A 21,408-nucleotide genomic window follows, 5' to 3' on the forward strand; every position below is an offset into this window, starting at 1 on the left:
TACACAACTGCCACACAGCAGTAGTATATACAGTACTGGTCAAAAGTTTGGACACACCTACTCCAAGGGTTTTTCTTTATTTGGACTATTTTCTACATTGTACAATAATAGTGAAGACATCAAAACTATGAAATAACACATATGGAATCATGTAGTAACCAAAAAAGTGTTAAATCTAAATATATTTTACATTTGAGATTCTTCAAAGTAGCCATCCTTTGCACACTCCTGGCATTCTCTCAACCAGCTGCATGAGTTAGTCACCTGGAATTAATTTAAATTAACAGGTGTGCCTTGTTAAAAGTTAATTTGTGGAATTTCTTTCCTTCTTAATGCGTTTGAGAAAATAATTTGTGTTGTGACAAGGTAGGGGTGGTATACAGAAGATAGCCCTCTATGGTAAAAGACCAAATCCATATTATGGCAAGAACATTTCAAATAAGCAAAGAGAAATGACAGTCCATCATTACTTTAAGACATGAAGGTCAGTCAATACAGAACATTTCAAGAACTTTGAAAGTTTCTTCAAGTGCAGTCGCAAAAACCATCAAGGGCTATGATGAAACTGGCTCTCATGAGGACCACCACAGGAAAGAAATACCCAGAGTTACCTCTGCTGCAGAGGATAAGTTCATTAGAGTTAACTGCACCTCAGATTGCAGTACAAATAAATGCTTCACAGAGTTCAAGTAACAGAGACATCTCAACATCAACTGTTCAGAGGAGACTGTGTGAAATCAGGCCTTCATGGTCGAATTGCTGCAAAGAAACCACTACTAAAGGACACCAATAAGAAGAAGAGACATGCCTGGGCCAAGAAACACGAGCAATGGACATTAGACCAGTGGAAATCTGTCCTTTGGTTCCCATCGCCGTGTCTTTGTGAGACTCAGAGTAGGTGAACGGATGATCTCCACGTGTGGTTCCCATCGTAAAGCATGGAGGAGGAGGTGTGACGGTGCTTCGCTGGTGACACCGTCTGTGATTTATTTAGAATTCAAGGCACACTTAACCAGCATGGCTAGCACAGCATTCTGCAGCGATACACCCTTCCCATCTCGTTTGCACTTAGTGGGACTATCATTTGTTTTTCAACAGGACAATGACCCAACACACCTCCAGGCTGTGTAAGGGCTATTTTGCCAAGAAGGAGAGCGATGGAGTGCTGCATCAGATGACCTGGCTTCCACAATCACCCGACCTCAACCCAATTGAGATGGTTAGGGATGAGTTGAACCGCAGAGTGAAGGAAAAGCAGCCAACAAGTGCTCAGCATATGTGGGAACTCCTTCAAGACTGTTGGAAACGCATTCCAGGTGAAGCTTTGTGTTTTATTTCATAGTTTTGATGTCTTCACTATTATTCTACAATGTAGAAAATAATACAAATATAGAAAAACCCTTGAATTAGTACGTGTCTCCAAACGGGACTGGTACTGTACATCCAAAAACATCTTGGAATACAAAACTTGCTTTTTTCACCAAACCACATTCATTTTTCACAGAGATGCGGTAACATTTGGGAAAGAATTCAACCGAAACCACTCAAACCATCATTCATTCACACCACAAAAAACAATGAAGTAATTTGTGTAAAATAAACTAGATTGTACCACCAGTGCTGCATGATCACAAGCAGAGCATAGCGTCTTGTATAAACAGGCCTTTGAGCCCTGTGGCATTATGTTGGCATGGCCCGGAGCGCCTGCCCTTAAAATGACATACTCAGGTACCAGGCTTAATCTAACCAGGCCTCATAGGATTACACTTTTCCCAGCCCCGGACATACGGGTTGGCTCCTTCTAGCCTGGAGCCAGATCCGCTTGTGCTGTCTTGCCAACTCCTGTTGGTTCCAGATCGTTTGTGCTATCTTGCCAACTCCTATTGGTCCCAGATCTGTTTCTTATGTTTTGCCAACTCGTATTGGTCCCAGATCTGATTGTGCTGTCTTGCCAGAGTTGGTAAAACAGCACAAACAGATCTGGGACCAGGCTAGGTTCCTTCTCCACATGAGCCTTTGACTGGAAAAAGCAGTAAGTGCAGATCAAATCTGCACTGACTAAAAGCAGCGAGTAGCTAGCCACAACAACGTCATATATATTCAGTTGTTGTGCTTCAATCTATAGCTAGAGGACTCCTGATATCTCCAGGAGTGAGAAGTACATTTTTATCCTAATCTGTTGTCTAGTGCTGCCTTTTTTCTAGCTAGTGCCATCTACTTTAAATGTTGTCTGTCTACCCAGTAGCCTGCTTGGTGTGAACTGTTGGCTGCTCATAACTTGCAGCTGATTCTTGAGCATCTGGTGGTCGCAGTTCATCAGGTTGTCGCGGTGATGGCACAGGGATACTCATTTCTCTTAAGTGGAGATTTTCTCCCTCACTCACCCTGTCCATCTCCTCATTTGCTTTACATGCTGTCACTGTCACTTGTCCACTCAAGCTTAACATTGTTGCCATCTACTGCCCACCAGGTAACCATCAAGTTCCTCAATGAGCTTGACACCTTGATAATCTAATTTCCTGACAATGGCTCACCACTCATTGTACTGGGCGACTTCAGCCTCCTGGCGTCTGCCTCCGATTCATTTCTTTCCACCTCTTTCCACTCATTTCCTCTTTTGACATCACCCTTTCCCAGTCCCCTCCCACTCACAAAGCAGGCAATGCGCTTGACCTCATCTTTACTAGATGCTGTTTCCCTACTAATCTCACTGCAACCCCCTTACAGGTCTTTGATCACTACTTTGTTCCTTTTCAGTTTCCCTCTCCTCCAACCCTACCAACTCATACCCCTACCCAGATGGTCACCTGCTATCGCAATATTCATTCTCTCTCTCCCTCTACCATCTCCTCTTCTATCCAATCAGCTCGCTCTAAATCCTTCTCTATCCTGTCTCCTGATTCTGCCTCTTCGACCTTACTCTCCTCCCTTTCCACATCCTTTGACTCACACTGCCCCCTTTCCCCCCGGCTGGCTCAGCCCTTCCCTCCTGCTCCGTGGCTGAGTGACTCATTGCAAGCTTAAAGAACAGTGCTACAGGCAGCTGTGCGAAAATGGAGGAGAACTAAACTTACGGAGGACCTATCATCCTTTCACTCCCTCCTCCCTACCTTCTCTTCCTCTGTATTCTCTGCTAAAGCTACGTTCTATTTTTACTAATGACCTGGCACTGGCATTAAACAAAGCCTGTCTGTCTATGTATGCTGATGATTCAACCCTATATGTGTCAGCAACCACAGCAAGTGAAATCACTGCAACCCTAAACACAGAGTTGCAGTCAGTTTTAGAATGGGTGGCCAGTAATAAACTAGTCCTGAACATCTCTAAAACTAAGAGCATTGTATTTGGTACAAATCATTCCCTAAATCCTGGACCTCAGCTGAATCTGATAATGAATAATGTGGCTGTTGAGCAAGTTGTCATGGTCAAAACATATTGTTTCAATGGTTGTAAAGATGGGGGGAGGTCTGTCCATGATAGAGATGCTCTGCTTTTTTTGACACCACACTCCACAAAGCAAGTCCTGAATGCTCTAGTTTTATCTTATCTTGATTATTGCCCAGTCTTATGGTTAAGTGCTGCAAAGAAGGACCTAGAAAAACTGCAGCTGGCCCAGAACAGAGCGGCACATCTTGCTCTTCCCTGTAATCAGAAGGCTAATATCAATAATATGCATGGCAGTTTCTCTTGGTTAAAAGTAGAGGAGAGACTGACTGCATCACTTCTTGTTTTTATAAGAAACAATGTGTTCCAAATAGTTTGTAGAGTCAACTTACACACAGCTCTGACACACACACTTAACCCAGCAGACATGCCACCAGGGGTATTTTCACAGTCCCCAAATCCAGAACAAATTCAAGAAAACTTACAGTACTATATAGAGCCATGATTGCATGGACATCCCATCTCAGATTGCTCAAGGGAACAACAAACTTGGTTTAAAAAAACAGATAAAGCAACACCTCTCCCCTATTTGACCTAGATAGTTTGTGTACATACTCATATGTAGGCTATGTCGGATGTTTTAAATGTATGTAGTTCTGTCCTTGAGCTGTTGTTGTCTATTAATGTTCTGTATTATGCCATGTTTTGTGTGGACCCCAGGAAGAGTAGCTACTGCTTTTGCATTTTATCACTAAATTTCAAGCTTCTGCATCTAACCCTAGGAAACTCTTTTCCACCTTCTCCACCCTCCTTAATCGTCCACCCCTCCCCCTCCCTCCTTCCTCTCTGAGGACGACTTTGTTAACCACTTTGAAAAAAAGGTTGACGACATCCGCTCCTCATTCAATTAGCCTATTGAGTCCACTGGTCCCACTCACACATAACTACCCTACGCCTTGACCTCATTCTCCCCTCGCTCTCCAGCTGAAATTCTGTGACAAGTGAGGTCCGGCCGCCTGACAACCTGCCCGCTTGACTCCAAACCCCCCTCCCTTCTCCAGCCAGCTCTGGAGACCTTTTCCCATTCCTCACTTCCCTCATCAAATCATCCTCGACCACTGGCTGCATCCCCTCTGACTTCAAAATGGCTAGAGTCTCTCCCCTCCTCAAAAACCAACACTCTCACTCTGACTGGTATCCCTTATTTATTATCTTTCCAAAACACTTGAGCGTACTGTCTTTGACCAACTCTCTCGCCATCTCTCTCAGGATGATCTTCTTGACCCTAACCAGTCAGGCTTCAAGACGGGTCACTCAACTGAGACTGCGCTACTCTGTGTCACGGAGGCTGTCCTCACTGCCAAAGCTGACTCATCGCCTCTGTTCTCATCCACCTAGATCCATCCGCTGCCTTCCGCACCATCAGATTCTCCTCTCCACCCTCTCAGGGCTGGACGTCTCAAGCATTGCATACTCTTGAACTGCATCCTACCAATATTTGATCTTCTTTTTGCAACAAAAAAAGTTACGTTAGTGTGTAGTTCCAGTAGTTAGCTGCACCACTACATGTCAAAAAAGTAAATAACTACTGAAAACACCACCAAGATCTGAATTTAGTTCAACTGCCACCAAGCTACAGCAAAATGTAATTAAATTACTACATATAGTTCACTACTGGTCTACTACACTGTTCTACTCCCCAACACTATGCCTCTATTGTTTGACTTCTGAGGAACCCTAATAGTGAATGACTAGTGTGTACTGTCTGTATGACTGGCTTCTTTACAACACGCTGGAACATTAGGAAATGATGGGCTGGGAATTGCCAGGGACCTCACGAACCAGTATTATTATGATACTTAGGTGCCGATACGATATGTATTGCAATTCTCACGATTATATATGTATTGCAATTCGATACTATCATTTTATTGCGATTCAGTGTCACAAACATATTGCTCACCATATGTTTGCTGCAGCAGAGGGACAAGAGAGAGCCATGAGAAAACTAGTTTTGATCAGCCATGAGAAAAAGAGTTTTGATCAGCCATGAGAAAAAGAGTTTTGATCAGTCACGAGAAAAATAGTTTTGATCAGTCACGAGAAAAGGAGTTTTGATCAGTCATGAGAAAATGAGTTTTGATCAGCCATGAGAAAACGAGTTTTGATCAGTCACGAGAAAAATAGTTTTGATCAGCAATGAGAAAACGAGTTTTGATCAGTCATGGAAATAAAAGTGCTAAAAACGAATTGGCTCACCATTTAAAAAGAAGAAGGAGGACAAGCTATGAAGGAAAAATAGGGGAGTTTTGGTGCAGGTACAGCCAACTAGCACAAAAATAATATTACGCTTTTGTCAAAATGATAAGATAACATATATCGTAAAAGATTATACCCTGATATGTAACTATATCGATTTTATTCTACCATTAATCAGAGATTAGTGTAGAGAGAGGGAAGAGTCGTCAATTACAGATCTGGGAAATCACTTGTTGCTGTAAAGAGAGGTGCTCTTTTCCGCTGACCTCCAGGTTTTTAAATGATTTTCCAATATGACTGCAACATAGATATATGTATAGGCTGAAATGGCACTCTATTCCCTATAAGGTGCATTACTTCTGGTCAAAAAGAGTGCACTTTATAATGTGTCAAATTGGGAGAAACCCTATGTGTAGCTTTCCCAGACACAAAATAAGTCTACCCCTAGACTAAAAAGCGCTTCCAATTAAGAATTTCCATTGAGAATGATTTTTAGTTCAGGACTAGGGTTATTCCGTGTCCGGGAAACGGTACCTTTAAGTTATATATTATGGGTTATGGAGAGTCTATAGACCAGACATTTCAATTAGGATGAGAAACTCTCACCAGTCGCCAGGCCATGTTCTGTTTGTGCCGCTGCCAGATTCCCCACCCAATCATCATGTGGGGTGCTTAGCTGGCTGGGTGAAGAAGCTTGAGTGAACACCACACACACACCACACTCCGGCCAAACCCATTCTTATCCGATAAGCAGTGGCCAAGGTTAACATAAAATCAAGCGCCCAGCACTTACTTAGCTGCCACCTAATACGGATCTGGGCTAACGTGCCAGGGTTGCAGGAGATGAAGGACTTTGGTTCAGGTTAAGTTTTTTCTCTCCAAATTGTATTTTAGCACAACAAGCACTGACTGGTCAGGCCTGAAATGAGAGAGTGCCTCTGACTGCGTTGTCTCCCCTGGAATGAAAGTCCTGAGGGTTTTAGGAGACAAACAGCCCCTTTCATAGGTCTTTGGGACCGGGAACCACACAGAGAGGAGGGAGGGAGAGAGAGAGAGGCTATTGATGAGTCATCTAAATGAAGGAGTCCTTTTCCCCAGGGGGATAAGGTACAGGGGTTCTGGTACAACTAGAGGCCTTTGTCTGTCTGCAAAAGCAGAACATGTCTGTCTAGGGATGGGTCAAACAGATTTTTATCAAATAATAATAGTACCTGTATTAAAGACAAAACCCCACCGTAAGTACTGGAATGAACTAATCAACATTCCAAGAGTTAAAAGGCTGCAAAGTACTTGACCAAAGAGTTATAAACTGGGTGTGCCACTCACTGCCAGGCCACTTCCATCAGCCAATCATTAAACAGCTCTAAGACAAACATTTGCAGTTGAATCAATGAAGCTCAAACTGTAGATTACATGTTAGCTGTTCTCACCCAACACAAAAGACCTAGGCTAGTTTAGTCCAACAATGGATCCAAGAATCGTGACATGCAGGACATCGAAACATTCTCTCATTCTTTATCTTTGGGGCGCAGATCATTGTTAATAATGCACTATTATTCAAAGGATTAAAGATGTATAATATACACCATCTACATCCTGTATATAAAACTGGAGGGGAAAAAACTATTGAGAAGCAGCTTGAACCACCTCTGGACAACTTTTGAGAATCCCCCACTCTGCATCACATGCAGTCTGAACAGTGAGACAGGGGCACAAATGCCACACCTTGCACGGTCACTCCAGTCAAACTTCCAAGTGAACATTTCTCTCAGCAGTGTTTATGAGGGCAAAAGCCCAGAGAGAGAGTCATCTGTTTAGGTGGGCTGTCCTGAACGTATACATTCACAGTATCTAAGAAAAACTGTGGGGAAAAAGGCTTTAAGCAGTTCTATGGAGAATCAAAGTGAGTGTGTTGAAGAGGTAGGGCTGAGGCAGCAGGGCTGCACGTCAATGGTCCTATGATCAGGGCCCACCACAGAGAGGAGGATATGATCAGGGCCCACCACAGAGAGGAGGATATGATCAGGGCCCACCACAGAGAGGAGGATATGATCAGGGCCCACCAGAGAGAGGAGAATATGATCAGGGCCCACCACAGAGAGAAGGATATGATCAGGGCCCACCACAGAGAGAAGGATATGATCAGGGCCCACCACAGAGAGGAGGATATGATCAGGGCCCACCACAGAGAAGAGGATAAGATCAGGGCCCACCACAGAGAGGAGGATAAGATCAGGGCCCACCAGAGAGAGGAGGATAAGATCAGGGCCCACCACAGAGAGGGGCCCACTCCAGGCCACTTTAAAAGGGGATGAGCTCACCACTGATGCTGAGTATTACCAGTGTGTGTGTGTGTGTGTGTGTGTGTGGTGGGGTGGGGGGGGGGGGGGGGGGGGGGCGCAGGGGAGGAAGTGGGCTGCTCATTTGACGTCTATACAGTATGGAGCAGGCCTTTGCCGAGAAGTTGCTTAAACAGCCCCTCGTGGCATGCTGAGATAGCCTCGCATGAAGGTGCAAGCTGGTAGCTCTGATATTCAGCAGTCTCAGCCATGTACACAGGCTTGGAGTGTGTGGCCTCCAGATTACGGGCCTGACAAAAACAATTGGCTAGGTACTGGTCTGTTTCAGCTGTCGTGGGCAGCCTAGCTGTTTGGAGAAGGAGGTGCTTTCTGTACACTTGAGTGCCACGCATACAGGAACCTTTGAAATGTTTGTACATTTGATTGGTGGATTCAAAATGTGTGTGTGTGTATGTGTGTGTGTTTGTGCGCATGCACGCTTCTGTCTGACTGTCTGTGTCCTTCTCTGCAGGATATTTCTGCTACTGACTTCACCCGCTCATGCCAAGTTGCTAATTCAATTAGGTCACAGGCTTTGGACGGACACATTTCTAACCAGAGGAAGCAGTAGTTCAACGTCAGTAGACTTCAACTTTGGCTACTGGTGGTTATCAGATGGACAGTTCACAAGACAAACCCATTACGTGCACCTGTATTGTGAGCGTCGACAAACTGTTTCCAACACAAATTATTCTGGTGCACGACAATGTCTGGCACACCCCACTGAGGCCTTTCAACACGTAGCTGAAGGAATTCTTAGTGACACTGAAGTGGAACATCTGAATCTAATGCTAATATCTCTGCAGAGAGCCTGAAGGTAAAATTCCCTAGACATGTATCCACACACACACACACACACGTTATTCAAGAAGGGGCTATGCCAAGCCAAGACAATGCCTTTCCTCTCCCCATGGCTCTCCCCATGGCCCCATGGCGTGGAATAGAGGCCTGCTACAGATGTAGGATCTTAATTTGAGCCAGTTTGCTACTGTACAGCAGGAAAATAATCCTGCAGCAACAGGAAATGTGAGTTATTATGTGGATCATAATTATTGGACATTGTAGGGGTTGATACATTGTTTGTTGGCAAATCAAGTCTGACATTTTTTTTGTGGGAATTACAAAATTTAGAAGCCATTTTTAAACCTTGAATATACTACAAGTTTGCATTTCCTACAGTGCAGGAAAATGATCAGCAACAAAAAAGTGAGAAAATTAAGATCCTACATCTGTACATCCCATGATGCCTTTGGAATCCAGTCCACACTGTAGCTACAGACGTGACACCATGGGACTCAACCATTACATAAGCACATTAAAAAAACTAAAGTTCTATTTGTCAAATGCACCAGAAAGGTGCAGTGAAATGTGTTGTTTTACAAGGTCAGACATAGTAGTACGGCGCCACTGGAGCAAATAAAAGCTAAGTGCCTTGCTCAACGGCACATCGACAGATTTTTCACCTTGGCTATTCAAACCAGCAACTTTTGCTCGAACCACTAAGATAGCTGCCGCCTTCTCACATCCAGTACATTACACTGAAGTATCAACCAACAAGAGGTTACGGCAGCAACGTACTACAAGCTCGTCAATGTACAGCAATCTGAGAACAATACGATATTATCTTATTGTCCCTCTATACTTACTATACAAACATGCTGTATTCAAAGATGTTGTACAGAAACATTGATGTCAGGGACCGGCTCCAACACATGTATTTCTGGGTTCCATGCGAAGGACAATGGTTGGGATGATTCACTTCTAGAGGTCGACCGATTAGGATTTTTCAACGCCGATACCGATACCGATTATTGGAGGACCCCAAAAAAAAAAAATATATATATATATATATATATATGTAATAATGACAATTACAACAATACTGAATGAACAATGAACACTTATTTTAACTTAATATGATACATCAATAAAATGAATTTAGTCTCAAACAAATAATGAAACATGTTCAATTTGGTTTAAATAATGCAAAAACAAAGTGTTCAAGAAGAAAGTAAAAGTGCAATATGTGCCATGTAAAAAAGCTAACATTTAAGTTCCTTGCTCAGAACATGAGAACATATGAAAGCTGGTGGTTCCTTGCAACATGAGTCTTCAATATTCCCAGGTAAGAAGTTTTAGGTTGTAGTTATTATAGGACTATTTCTCTCTATACCATTTGTATTTCATATACCTTTGACTATTGGATGTTCTAATAGGTACTTTAGTATTGCCAGCCTAATTTCGGGAGTTGATTGGTTTGAAGTCGTAAACAGCGGAATGCTTGAAGCACAGCGAAGAGCTGCTGGCAAACGCAGTAAAGTGCTGTTTGAATGAATGCTTATGAGCCTTTGATAGACTGCTCTATCAAATCATAGACTTAATTATAATATAATAACACACAGAAACCGTTCCGTATTTTATCTAACGGGTGGCATCCATAATTCTAAATATTCCTGTTACATTGCACAACCGCCAATGTTATGTCATAATTACGTAAAATTCTGGCAAATTAGTTCGCAACGAGCCAGGCGGCCCAAACTGTTGCATATACCCTGACTCTGCGTGCAATGAACGCAAGAGAAGTGTCACAATTTCCCTAGTTTAATATTGCCTGCTAACATGAATTTCTTTTAACTAAATATGCAGGTTTAAAAAAATATACTTCTGTGTATTGATTTTAAGAAAGGCATTGATGTTTATGGTTAGGTACATTTGTGCAACGATTGTGCTTTTTTTTCGCAAATGCGCTTTTGTTAAATGATCCCCTGTGGTCTTCACATGGTTCGCAACGTGCCAAGCTGCCCAAACTGCTGCATATACCCTGACTCTGTTGCACAGAACGCAAGAGAAGTGACACAATTTCCCTAGTTAAAAGAAATTCATGTTAGCAGGCAATATTAACTAAATATCCAGGTTTAAAAATATATACTTGTGTATTGATTTTAAAGAAAGGCATTGATGTTTATGGTTAGGTACATTGGTGCAACGACAGTGCTTTTTTCGTGAATGCGCTTGTTAAATCACCCGTTTGGCGAAGTAGGCTGTGATTCAATGATAAATTAACAGGCACCGCATCAATTATATGCAACGCAGGACAAGCTAAATAAACTAGTAATATCATCTACCATGTGTAGTTAACTAGTGATTATGTTAAGATTGATTGTTTTTAATAAGATACGTTTAATGCTAGCTAGCACCTTAACTTGGCTCCTTGCTGCACTCGCATAACAGGTAGTCAGCCTGCCACGTAGTCTCCTCGTGGAGTGCAATGTAATCGGCCATGATCGGTATCCAAAAATGCAGATTACCGATTGTTATGAGAACTTGAAATCGGCCCTAATTAATCGGCCGTTCCGATGAATCGGTCGACCTCTAGTCCATTCCATAAATAATGTCAATTTTACATCTACATTGTTATATATATTGTAATCTGATAAAAAGAAAAAGGCTTTTATCATGCTCTCTCTTCTCACACTACCGGTAATCAGTTTCAGTAGCCTCACACTACCAGTAAGCAGTTTCAGTAGCCTCACACTACCAGTAAGCAGTTTCAGTAGCCTCACACTACCAGTAAGCAGTTTCAGTAGCCTCACACTACCAGTAAGCAGTTTCAGTAGCCTCACACTACCAGTAAGCAGTTTCAGTAGCCTCACACTACCAGTAAGCAGTTTCAGTAACCTCTTGACTCTCTTCTCACACTACCAGTAATCAGTTTCAGTAACATCTTGGCTCTAAGCACAACACCCCTTTCTGGAAATGGTTGCTAGAGTACGTGAGGAGAGAGGGTCTGATAAGAACAATTCCAGTTCAAATCTCTTGAAACCCTGCCTTAGATAACATATCAATGGCTGTGAATGGGTACAGGACAGGCCTGGAGGTATGGAGAGGTGGGGGCTTGGGGCTGGGTCACTAGAGCAGGGCAACTGATTAGAGCGCGCACACACACACCACACACACCCACACCAACACACACACACACGGCTTCAAAAGATATTTAATAAAAATGTCTTTAAAAATGTATTATAAATACTCTAGGTGCTCTGTTGTTGCTGGTAATAACAGGACCAACCCTATGAATATAACAGCTAGAAGGATACTGTAAACACTGACCTGGTCAAAGAGCTGTTTACCAGTGGTGCTGGGCTGGACGGCAAACTCCAGCTCAGCGTCCATGGTGGTGACACGAACATTGACCTGTGGAGGGAGAGACATGACAGAAAGACATTAGTAACACAAAAACATGACTGTTTACTATCTAGTCAGAGAGAGAGGGGTTAAAACACTATAGGAACTAACAGTGACAGAGCAGCTGAGGAGCCATGTACATGTCACACAGACGTGTACTTCAAAGGGGATGATACTGTATGTAAAGACAGAGTAAACACAACAGAGCATGTGTTTGTTTATCTATGCTTTGTAACAGACAGAAAGACTGATCGGAGGGAACTGAGTGGGAAAAATCACGATGTGTTTTACCTCAAATATTTACTCCTGAGCTCTCGTTTCAGATTTCATACTAAGCTAGTCTGGTAAACTTCTCTGTTTGACTATAAAGTAAATTGTGTTAGGTTGTGAAGCACGTCAGCCTTTCGTAGCAGACCAGCTGCAGTTAGCTAGTTACAGTAAAGGCACATGGTTGACTTCAGAAGGGGCCCCTGTCGGAGATAGTCATAGGTGGTGAGGGCGATAGTGTCATAACCCCTTGACACAGACCAGCCTATCAGGATAGCGTGGGTGGGCAGGGAATTTTGTCAATACAGGCCATGTCCATTCACTGCCGTTTTGAGAGAAAAGGCATGCGTTTCCATTCTTCGGTTAATGATTGATAAGGCTGACCTATGCTGCACAAACAGTCCTTCTAGTTTTGGCCTGCTTACGGAGGTCCATTGAGGTAATAAAACGATTCAAACAACTAAAACGTTGAAAATAAGCAGAAAAACATAGAAAAAAAACAGCCTTGTGAGTTGCAATGAGAGCATCTTCCCGATTTCCATGAATGAGACATAACATCAACTGTGTAAGGCTTTCACAATAGAGACCCGTGATAGGATATCACCACTTCAGTGACTAAAGTCCTGCTAAAATACATCATATTCATTACAATGTCAGCATTGTGAGCTCTCTAACACACACCAGTCCTTCAACTCTCTCTTCGAGGTCAGATGTTGTTTCAGTTATGATTCGGTTCTACAGTACAGTATTTACCCAGGTTATTGGTTAGCACTGACTGACAACCCTATAAAGAAGTGTGTGGACTTAGAGATGAGGGAGCGGAAGCCTGCTGTTAGCAGAGCCTTTGGTGTAATCTGTCATCTCCTGGCCATTGTGAATGACATTGAGGCTCTGTAGTGAGCAAACTCAATGGTGCCTAATGGAAACGGCCAAACGGGACGTCTGCTGGGCTGGGGCCTGGGCTCTTACTGACTAACTGTTGACTCACAGCCATGCTCCCTAGCTGCCTCGTAGGCTACATACTGAGCCTACACAGAATAACTGACGTGATGATGGCAGTAGACAATTGTTCCATAGTAAGAACAATTCAACCCTTTCAGAACAAAGTGAATGTGAATGGACTACGAGAGAAAATTGCATTTACATTTTGGTCATTTAACAGATGCTCTAATCCAGAGTGACTTACAGTCAGCGCATTCAACTACGGTAGATAAAAGGTAAGGTAGATGAAAATGTAAGGTATGTAAGTTTAGGTAAATTAGGTAATGTAGGTAAGGTACGTAAAAAAGGTAGGTAAAAGTTAGGTAAGGTAGATGAAAATGTAAGGTAGGTAAGTTTAGGTAAATTAGGTAATGTAGGTAAGGTACGTAAAAAAGGTAGGTAAAAGTTAGGTAAGGTAGATGAAAATGTAAGGTAGGTAATTTAGATGAAAGGTAGGTAAGGTAGATGAAAATGTAAGGTAGGTAATTTAGATGAAAGGTAGGTAAGGTAGATGAAAATGTAAGGTAGGTAATTTAGATGAAAGGTAGGTAAGGTAGATGAAAATGTAAGGTAGGTAATTTAGATGAAAGGTAGGTAAGGTAGATGAAAATGTAAGGTAAGTAAGGTAGATGAAAAGATACGGTAGGTAAGTTTAGGTAAGGTAGGTAATGTAAATAAAAGGTAGGCAAGGTAGGTAAAAAAGTAAGGTAGGTAATGTAAATAAAAGGTAGGCAAGGTAGATAAAAAAGTAAGGTAGGTAAGGTAGATGAAAGGGTAAGGTAGGTAAGTAAGTTTAGGTAAGGTAGGTAAGGTAGATTAAAGGTAAGGTAGGTAAGTTAAGGTAAGGTAGGAAAGATAGATAGATAAAAAGTAAGGTAGGTAAGGTAGATGAAAAGGTAAGGTAGATGAAAGGTAAGGTAGGTAAGGTAGCATGAAAGGGTGTATATTTTTTGCATGGGAAAAGCCTCATAATGGACATATTGAATGTTCTGGGCAGCTGTGACTGGGTCAGTCCGAGTCTGGGAGTCCAGTTGGAGGAGGAGGGGTAGTTCAACAGGAGTTCAGCGTGGCACACCGTAGCAAAACATTTTCCAACCGAAAAATGAAAATATGTGTTGTTATTGGACAAATTTAGCAAGTACCTACTTGTTTGACTCCAATTCAAAATGCTTTCTCTCTATTGAACACAACCCATGACTGACAGTATCATCACTAAACCTGGAGGTGAGGGGCTCCTAGCTCACACTGTGGGAAGCAGCATCCAAAACAGAGTTAAAAAAAAAGAGAGAGAGAGAAGAAAACTCCATTAAACAGCAACACAAAGATCCCCTTTCAGCTGGGCCTCCCCAGTGGTTCCTCTCCTATACCACTATGCCTTCTAAACGGACCTTAGGTTCCAGACTGCACACAGTCAAACTGACTCCAGATCAGCTGTGTGAGGGAGACAGACAGGCCTCTTCCCTGTGACGACAGAGTTAAACTGACTCCGGATCAGCTAAATGGAGGGAAAGGACAGGAAACGTGCACAACGTTATCCCTCCACATTGTTGTATAATATACCTAGAGTATTGACTAAAAGTCAACACACCCAGACCAACAGAGAGAGGAACAAGTGAGTGGGCACCATAAGGGAAACTGGGCATCTACCGCCCCAATATCAGTTAGGGGGGGGGGGGGCAATACCCCCCACACTTTCAATCTGAAATCACCATCACCCACTCATGAATTTGTCATTATTGCAGATTAAAAGTGTTTGATACATTACTGGCTCTATATTTATCTTTTAAAATCTGCTATGACATAGCCAAGGAATATATAGCACAATTTTGCAGTGCGGGTAGCAAAAGTGATTACTGTCCTCGTTATGAAATGATCAACTTTAACCTGTATATCCAAAAATTACCATAATACTGATTGTTTCAAGCAAAACTACCAAAATTAGAAAGCGCAAGCCATTTTATAAACATTTGAATGCTGAAGGTGATCTGCGCAGATGTGCCAGATCACTAGTGCTGAGCGATTAACCTAAATGTTGGTTATTTTCCATTTTTTAAACAACTAATTGACCAACATTGGTTCAATAATTTGAATTCCATTTCATGTGTTGTTTTTTTTTGTGTGAGCTCAATGCGCACATCGCATAGTTTATCTAGAGATAAATCAAATCCAGACTACTAAAATAGTGATTTTGTCAGGCTGCATAGGCAGCAGCTCTATAGAGATGAGATGATGACTTGGAATGAAAAAAAGTAATCAAATAAAACAAATGTAATATACACAATAACTGAAATATTTTATTGAAGTGATGTGAATAAATGACGGTTAATAAGTGAAATGGGCAGTCACTACCATCATGATACTTTTATTAATAGTTTTATTCTGTGTTCTTACGGCATTCAACCCTCATAATGCATAGTGCGTTTAATGTTTAAAATAATAATAGAAAACAGAGATTATTATTTTTTATAATCTAACAGAAACCGAACAGAATAGCTCTAGTTGGTCATTGTGCAAAGCTGCATAGCACGCAGTTTGACTATGCTACTGATAGTGCCTAGGGTTGTTGGGAATGCAAAATGACTTGTAGATCAATGACTGTCAACACAATTACATGCTTAGTTCGACACTGAAGGCGAGGACGCGGTTGTCACAAAAGATGAGAGGTATTTTCTGAAGGTAAATAAAAAATACAAAAAAGTCAACTGCCGATTAAATACACTTGAATACATTTTCTGACCGATGCATGCTACATTTGGATCATTTGGGGTCCCGCGGACCGATGCACTCACATCTTATTAAACATTTGAACCGGAGACCGATGTGTATCTGTGAATCATTACATCCCTAGTCGTAACCAAATTGACGTTGAGTGGATCGTAGGTGTCTAAGTAAAAAAATATATATATATATTTTTAAAAATACATTTTGGGGGGGTGAAAAAATACTGCAGTCTGAATTTAAACAACATACCAGGTAGAAAATGTGTAGAAATGTATTCTTAGAAAAAAAAATCTTCAATAAATATATTTTCAATATGTACCTATTAGCGCCAATTAGCAGATTTTGTGGTCTCAAACAAGTGAGCTTGCCAACATTCTTCATCAAGAATATGATCCATATGGAATTATTGACAATGAAAAAGGTTGGAATGTTGTTCACTTGTGTAATATAATTCCTATATTTACAGTCAATATAGCATTAAAACTAGTTTTCCAGATTGCATTTCGGCCTTAAAGATATGAATATTGGGTCACGAATGAAACAACCTGGTTCATTCTGGGTCCCGAGGCAAAACCAGTTGAGAACCTCTGGTCTAGTATGCAACACCCTTCACTTGTTAATGAGTTGGTTGACCGATGGTGATCATCATCTCACCACAGTGGCTCAACAGAATGGCCTTTATGCTGCATTCCCATTCAATATTTAACAACGGTTTGGATGGCTTTAAAGGAGTCTGTTGCAATGTGGGGTTGTCATGGGAACATGTATGCAATGCCCCACAGAACCATATAGCCATAAACTACCACTGGGCTGGGTCCTACCTGCTGAAGGTCCCATGGAGACTGGAGTGGGGGTAGAATACACCCCTGCTGCGTCCCTTTCAATAATGTATTTAGGACTGAGACCTCTAATAGTGGGTTAGTTTTGCAGACTGGGGCACCTCAGCTTGGCCAACTTGTTGACTGAACATAGTGTATTAACTTTTGTTAACTAAAGACTATATAATGATGTCTAAATATATAATGATGTGATAAGTCCCAACATGATGACTATTCGTAGTGACATGCCCAGAGGGCGTAACAGCAGGCATCGTCATATTGTTGAGTTATCAATTATACAAGAGAACAAATTATTAACAATGGGTTTCAGACATGAGAAGGAAACACCCACATCTGTGTGTGTGTGTGTGTGTGTGTGTGTGTGTGTGTGTGTGTGTGTGTGTGTGTGTGTGTGTGTGTGTGTGTGTGTGTGTGTGTGTGTGTGTGTGTGTGTGTGTGTGTGTGTGTGTGTGTGTGTGTGTGTGTGTGTGTGTGTGTGTGTGTGTGTGTGTGTGTGTGTCAAATGGATGTTCAAGGGGCCGTGAAACAGGATTCAGGGAGAGCCAAGGAGGGAACATGATTCACTTGATGACAATGTGCAGGTTGGCATTTATTGGGATTACTCATGTACTGGAGGCAGCTCTGCAGGATAGTCAATAGCTAGCATAGCCACAAAGTAATATAATCTGAACCCTAATCTTTACCGCACTGTTTACCTTATGCTTAACCTTAATTTAAGACAAATTTAAGCAAATTTTTGTTTTTGTGAATTCTTACAATATATAGCCAATTTTGACTTTGCAGCTGGCCCATCTAGTGGAAATCACTCGGCTCTGCCTCCAGAACAAGATTTATCCTATTAAAGGTCAACCTGCTGACAATGTGTCATTCTGAGAAGTGTAAGTTGAGAGAGAGAACACCAAACCAGGATCTCAATCTCAGCTGCTCAAATCTCAACTTTCTCTTGTCAGATTACTTTCTCTTCTAAACCAATGAACTCTACTCTAGTTCTATTTCTCTATATGATAGATACATTCTACCAGGTTTGATGTGTTTTTCACAGTAAATGGGATTTTGGCTTATGGTTGATAGTCTTGCATCACAACTCACGATACCGAATCTCAATATGGGCTGATCATCATGTCAGTGAAACTCAGTTTGTGTTATAGAAAGCCCTTCTAGTCAGTAGTGAGCGTAGCAGCCACAGCTTAACAAAAAATGTTGACCAACCAACACTATAAATAGGAGCAAGATCCTCAAAAAAACCTTGGCAATATTTAATGTCTTTCTTAACTCACGGTATATAGAGAGAAGCCAGTCAGTGGCAGTAAATCAATGCGTATGCCTCATCATTGATATCGTGGAGAGAAAATAAACGGTCTGCCATTATATTACCAAAAAGGTCAGCTTTTCAAGTTGTGTTCCTAAATGTGGAGTACCAGAGAGTGCTACTGTGTCATGCAGCCAGCACCACAATGATGTCACTTTCCAGTGACGCTCTTAACACTTTATGACTCCTAGTCTTCTAGTGTCTCGGATGAGAGACTGGGGGGGCTAATGAAAGTCCATTGTTTTTTTGGAAGTGCTGTCAAAGACAAATGTCACCAAAAAAATGACCAGCTGTAAACCCAGGTAGGCCTCAGCTAGGATATTACATTAAGTCAAATAAAAAGGTTCTGAAAGTAAGACTTATGAAGATGACGAGACTTCATGTGAGGAAGCACATATATTCAGACAGTGTGACCACTTACAAGAGGCCAACTTCTTATTCTCATCTTTAAAAGAATGCATTGATATAAGTGAGGATGTTAGTATTTTCATCTACCAGTGAAACTACAAATTAAACCATAGAAAAATAATATATATTTGGTGTAAGATAGTCAATACAGCACAAATATCTTATAGTACCTCCTCTTATCATGAGCAGACATCGTGTCTCTTGCCAGCCTGGGCTACTTGGATCTCGACTCAGGACTGCCAACGTATCCTTTTTAGTTACCAAGCATATGTTTAGACAACTCAGTAGAACGCTGACGACATTAACATCTTTGAAATATATAAAATCACTGCAATACTTACAGCTTTAGGCATTTTGTGTCCTTTTCCTGGGTCCGTGCGCGGAGCTGTGAAGTTGGTTTCCAAATACTTCGGATAGCCTACTAGATGACGTCTCCACAGTCAGTGCCTTCCTGTCAGAGAGCGAAAGAGGATAAACGCGTTTCAGCCACTCCGGTGATAACCAGTCAAACGGGACTACCCTTCCTTCTTTAAACGCTGGTGCGAAATAGAGATTGGTTGACGCAGCCCTCGTACAGCCGTATGAATCATTTTTTATAAATAGTCTATGGAAATTCAGATGAAACGAGCCTCACCCATAACAGCCACAAAAAGGAGAGTCCAGCTTGAACACCGAAATAAATTAGGAGTCTCCACCCTTATAGGTACACATCTTACTTCAGCACCACTACTGTGGTATCTAGGTGTGATCCTTGCTTGGATAAAATTATGAGGGGACGTTCGATGTAGCCTACAGTATATGATACACGGTGTACTGCAGATACATTTTCCTTCAGAATCAATTCATCTTGGCTACTACTGGGTGATGTGAAGCCAATACAAAGTAGCCTATCCATCACAGGGACATCAAATATACTGTTGCGTATCAAATATACTGTTGCGTTTAGGGTCTGCCGTCTGTTACAATGTAACAACTTGTCTATATCCTTTAACAGGGCGCGACCTCAGTTGGGATCACAAAATAGCCACGAGCTTCATTAACTTCTGAAGAAAATACACATTAGGCCAACACTGTTTAGGCTATTTCAAAAATAACAAAACCTGTTAGGTTACACGGCGTGTGTAGAAGTAGACAGACCTACAAAGGAAACAAGTTGAGTCCACCTAACGTTACCAACCTAAATCTGTAGTTACCTAGCATAGGCTACTAATCAGTGAATCTTCTTTGTTGTCAAATGTCATAATATTATTATCCAAGATAATTATTTGACCGACTCGAATAGGCTTTAATTGTGCATTTTGGAGCAAACATTCGAATAAAATAGCCGTTGCATTATGGATACATTTTTACACTTGCAAGCTACATAACATTCCATTTCTAGCATTTTACCAAGCCACAACCCACTACAATAATCCCAGACACCTGTTGTTATATTTCCCCCCTTTGTGGGAAGCGGCGGCAGAAGTGGTGCAACAAGTGCGGAAACAAAGTAGTGAGCATCCCTATTCTGTTCAACAGTCTCACGTTCACATAAATATTCGATACGCTATTCATTAATAGGTACAATGGCTTACCAGAGCAGGTGTGATTTAAGATGGTTCTACCGCAGGGCAGCCTCGGACACTCCTCTGCAGAACTAACAGCGCGGCAATATGGCTGACCCTCCGCTACTTCAGCGCTCCGACTATTGCCGCCTGCTTGCATGAGTTCCTGTTTGTCACCGGTGCCAGGCAAGCGGGACCGTCATTCGTACAGCGACTCCCATTAATGACACGTAGATTATATTGAAAACTGTTGAACTCAAGCAAACTTGTAGAAAAATGCAAAATAAGGGCAAAACCCTCCAACTGATCTACTGTAGGATTAAAATGGTATGTTTATTATGGAGAAACCATTTTAAATTAGTAACCTAATTTGTGATAACTAATTCAAATTAATTTGGAGTGAAAATATATGGCAAAGCTTTAAAATTATCATAGCAAAATGTTGACCATTGAAGGATCAGTGATTCAATGTGGCACCCAATTCTGTGGTCAATAAATCTTTATGGGCACATTGTTTCTGGTACCCTGACAACCCTTTATGGGGCACCTACAGTATGTCATTTATCACCGTTGAAACCACTCAGTAGGCCTGCATTTATAATCTGAGTCTCGCTATATCAGCCAGGCCGAATATGACTTTGGCTACAGTCAAAGCAAATTTTCTTAATAGTACATGCTGCTCATTGTTGACTAGATCTAGCAAACAATTATACAATTAGCCTGTTATATTTGGCTATTATAAAAGATAGACACTAAACAGCATATTTATTTCGCCAATGCGATGGCTTCACTCCATGACCTTGAGGATAAGAGGATAAAACAGACCAGATGGAATAGTTGTGTCATTGTACAGAAGGGAAGACCTTGAGATAACCAAGAGGCCACATCATAAGAGTATTCAGATGAGAGCATTATGTGAGCCATAAGTTTATTATCAGAGTAGCTTTAACATGATTCATTGGGTTTAGGGTTTGGCGTACAACTGAAAAAAAAGTGCAAAATTACATTTAAAAAGTCCTTTATAAAAGACACCCCATAATCTGAGAATTTTACGAATTGCTGTTGCTACATAAAATTGGCCTACTGTAGGTTAAGTCTATAGGCTATTATGGGAAGTGGTAATTTAATACCACACAATCATTCTAACAAAATAACTAAGGCGTCATAAACAA

General features: G+C 41.6%; 1 protein-coding gene across 1 annotated transcript in view; it reads right to left on the bottom strand.

Moving 5' to 3' along the window:
- Positions 1 to 20,445, bottom strand: part of ezrb (ezrin b) — a 56,321-nt gene extending 35,876 nt beyond the window's left edge. The window contains exons 1-3 of the mRNA XM_055873128.1: positions 20,267 to 20,445; positions 19,034 to 19,143; positions 12,093 to 12,176 (exon numbers count right to left, since the gene is read on the bottom strand). Coding sequence (XP_055729103.1) covers positions 12,093 to 12,176; positions 19,034 to 19,045 — 96 coding nt within the window. The 5' untranslated portion in view covers positions 19,046 to 19,143; positions 20,267 to 20,445. The remainder of the gene's footprint in view (positions 1 to 12,092; positions 12,177 to 19,033; positions 19,144 to 20,266) is intronic.
- Between the last annotated feature and the right edge of the window lie 963 nt (positions 20,446 to 21,408).

The sequence above is a fragment of the Salvelinus fontinalis genome, chromosome 20 (genome assembly GCF_029448725.1).
Source record: "Salvelinus fontinalis isolate EN_2023a chromosome 20, ASM2944872v1, whole genome shotgun sequence".
In the NCBI taxonomy this organism is placed as follows: Eukaryota; Metazoa; Chordata; class Actinopteri; order Salmoniformes; family Salmonidae; genus Salvelinus; species Salvelinus fontinalis.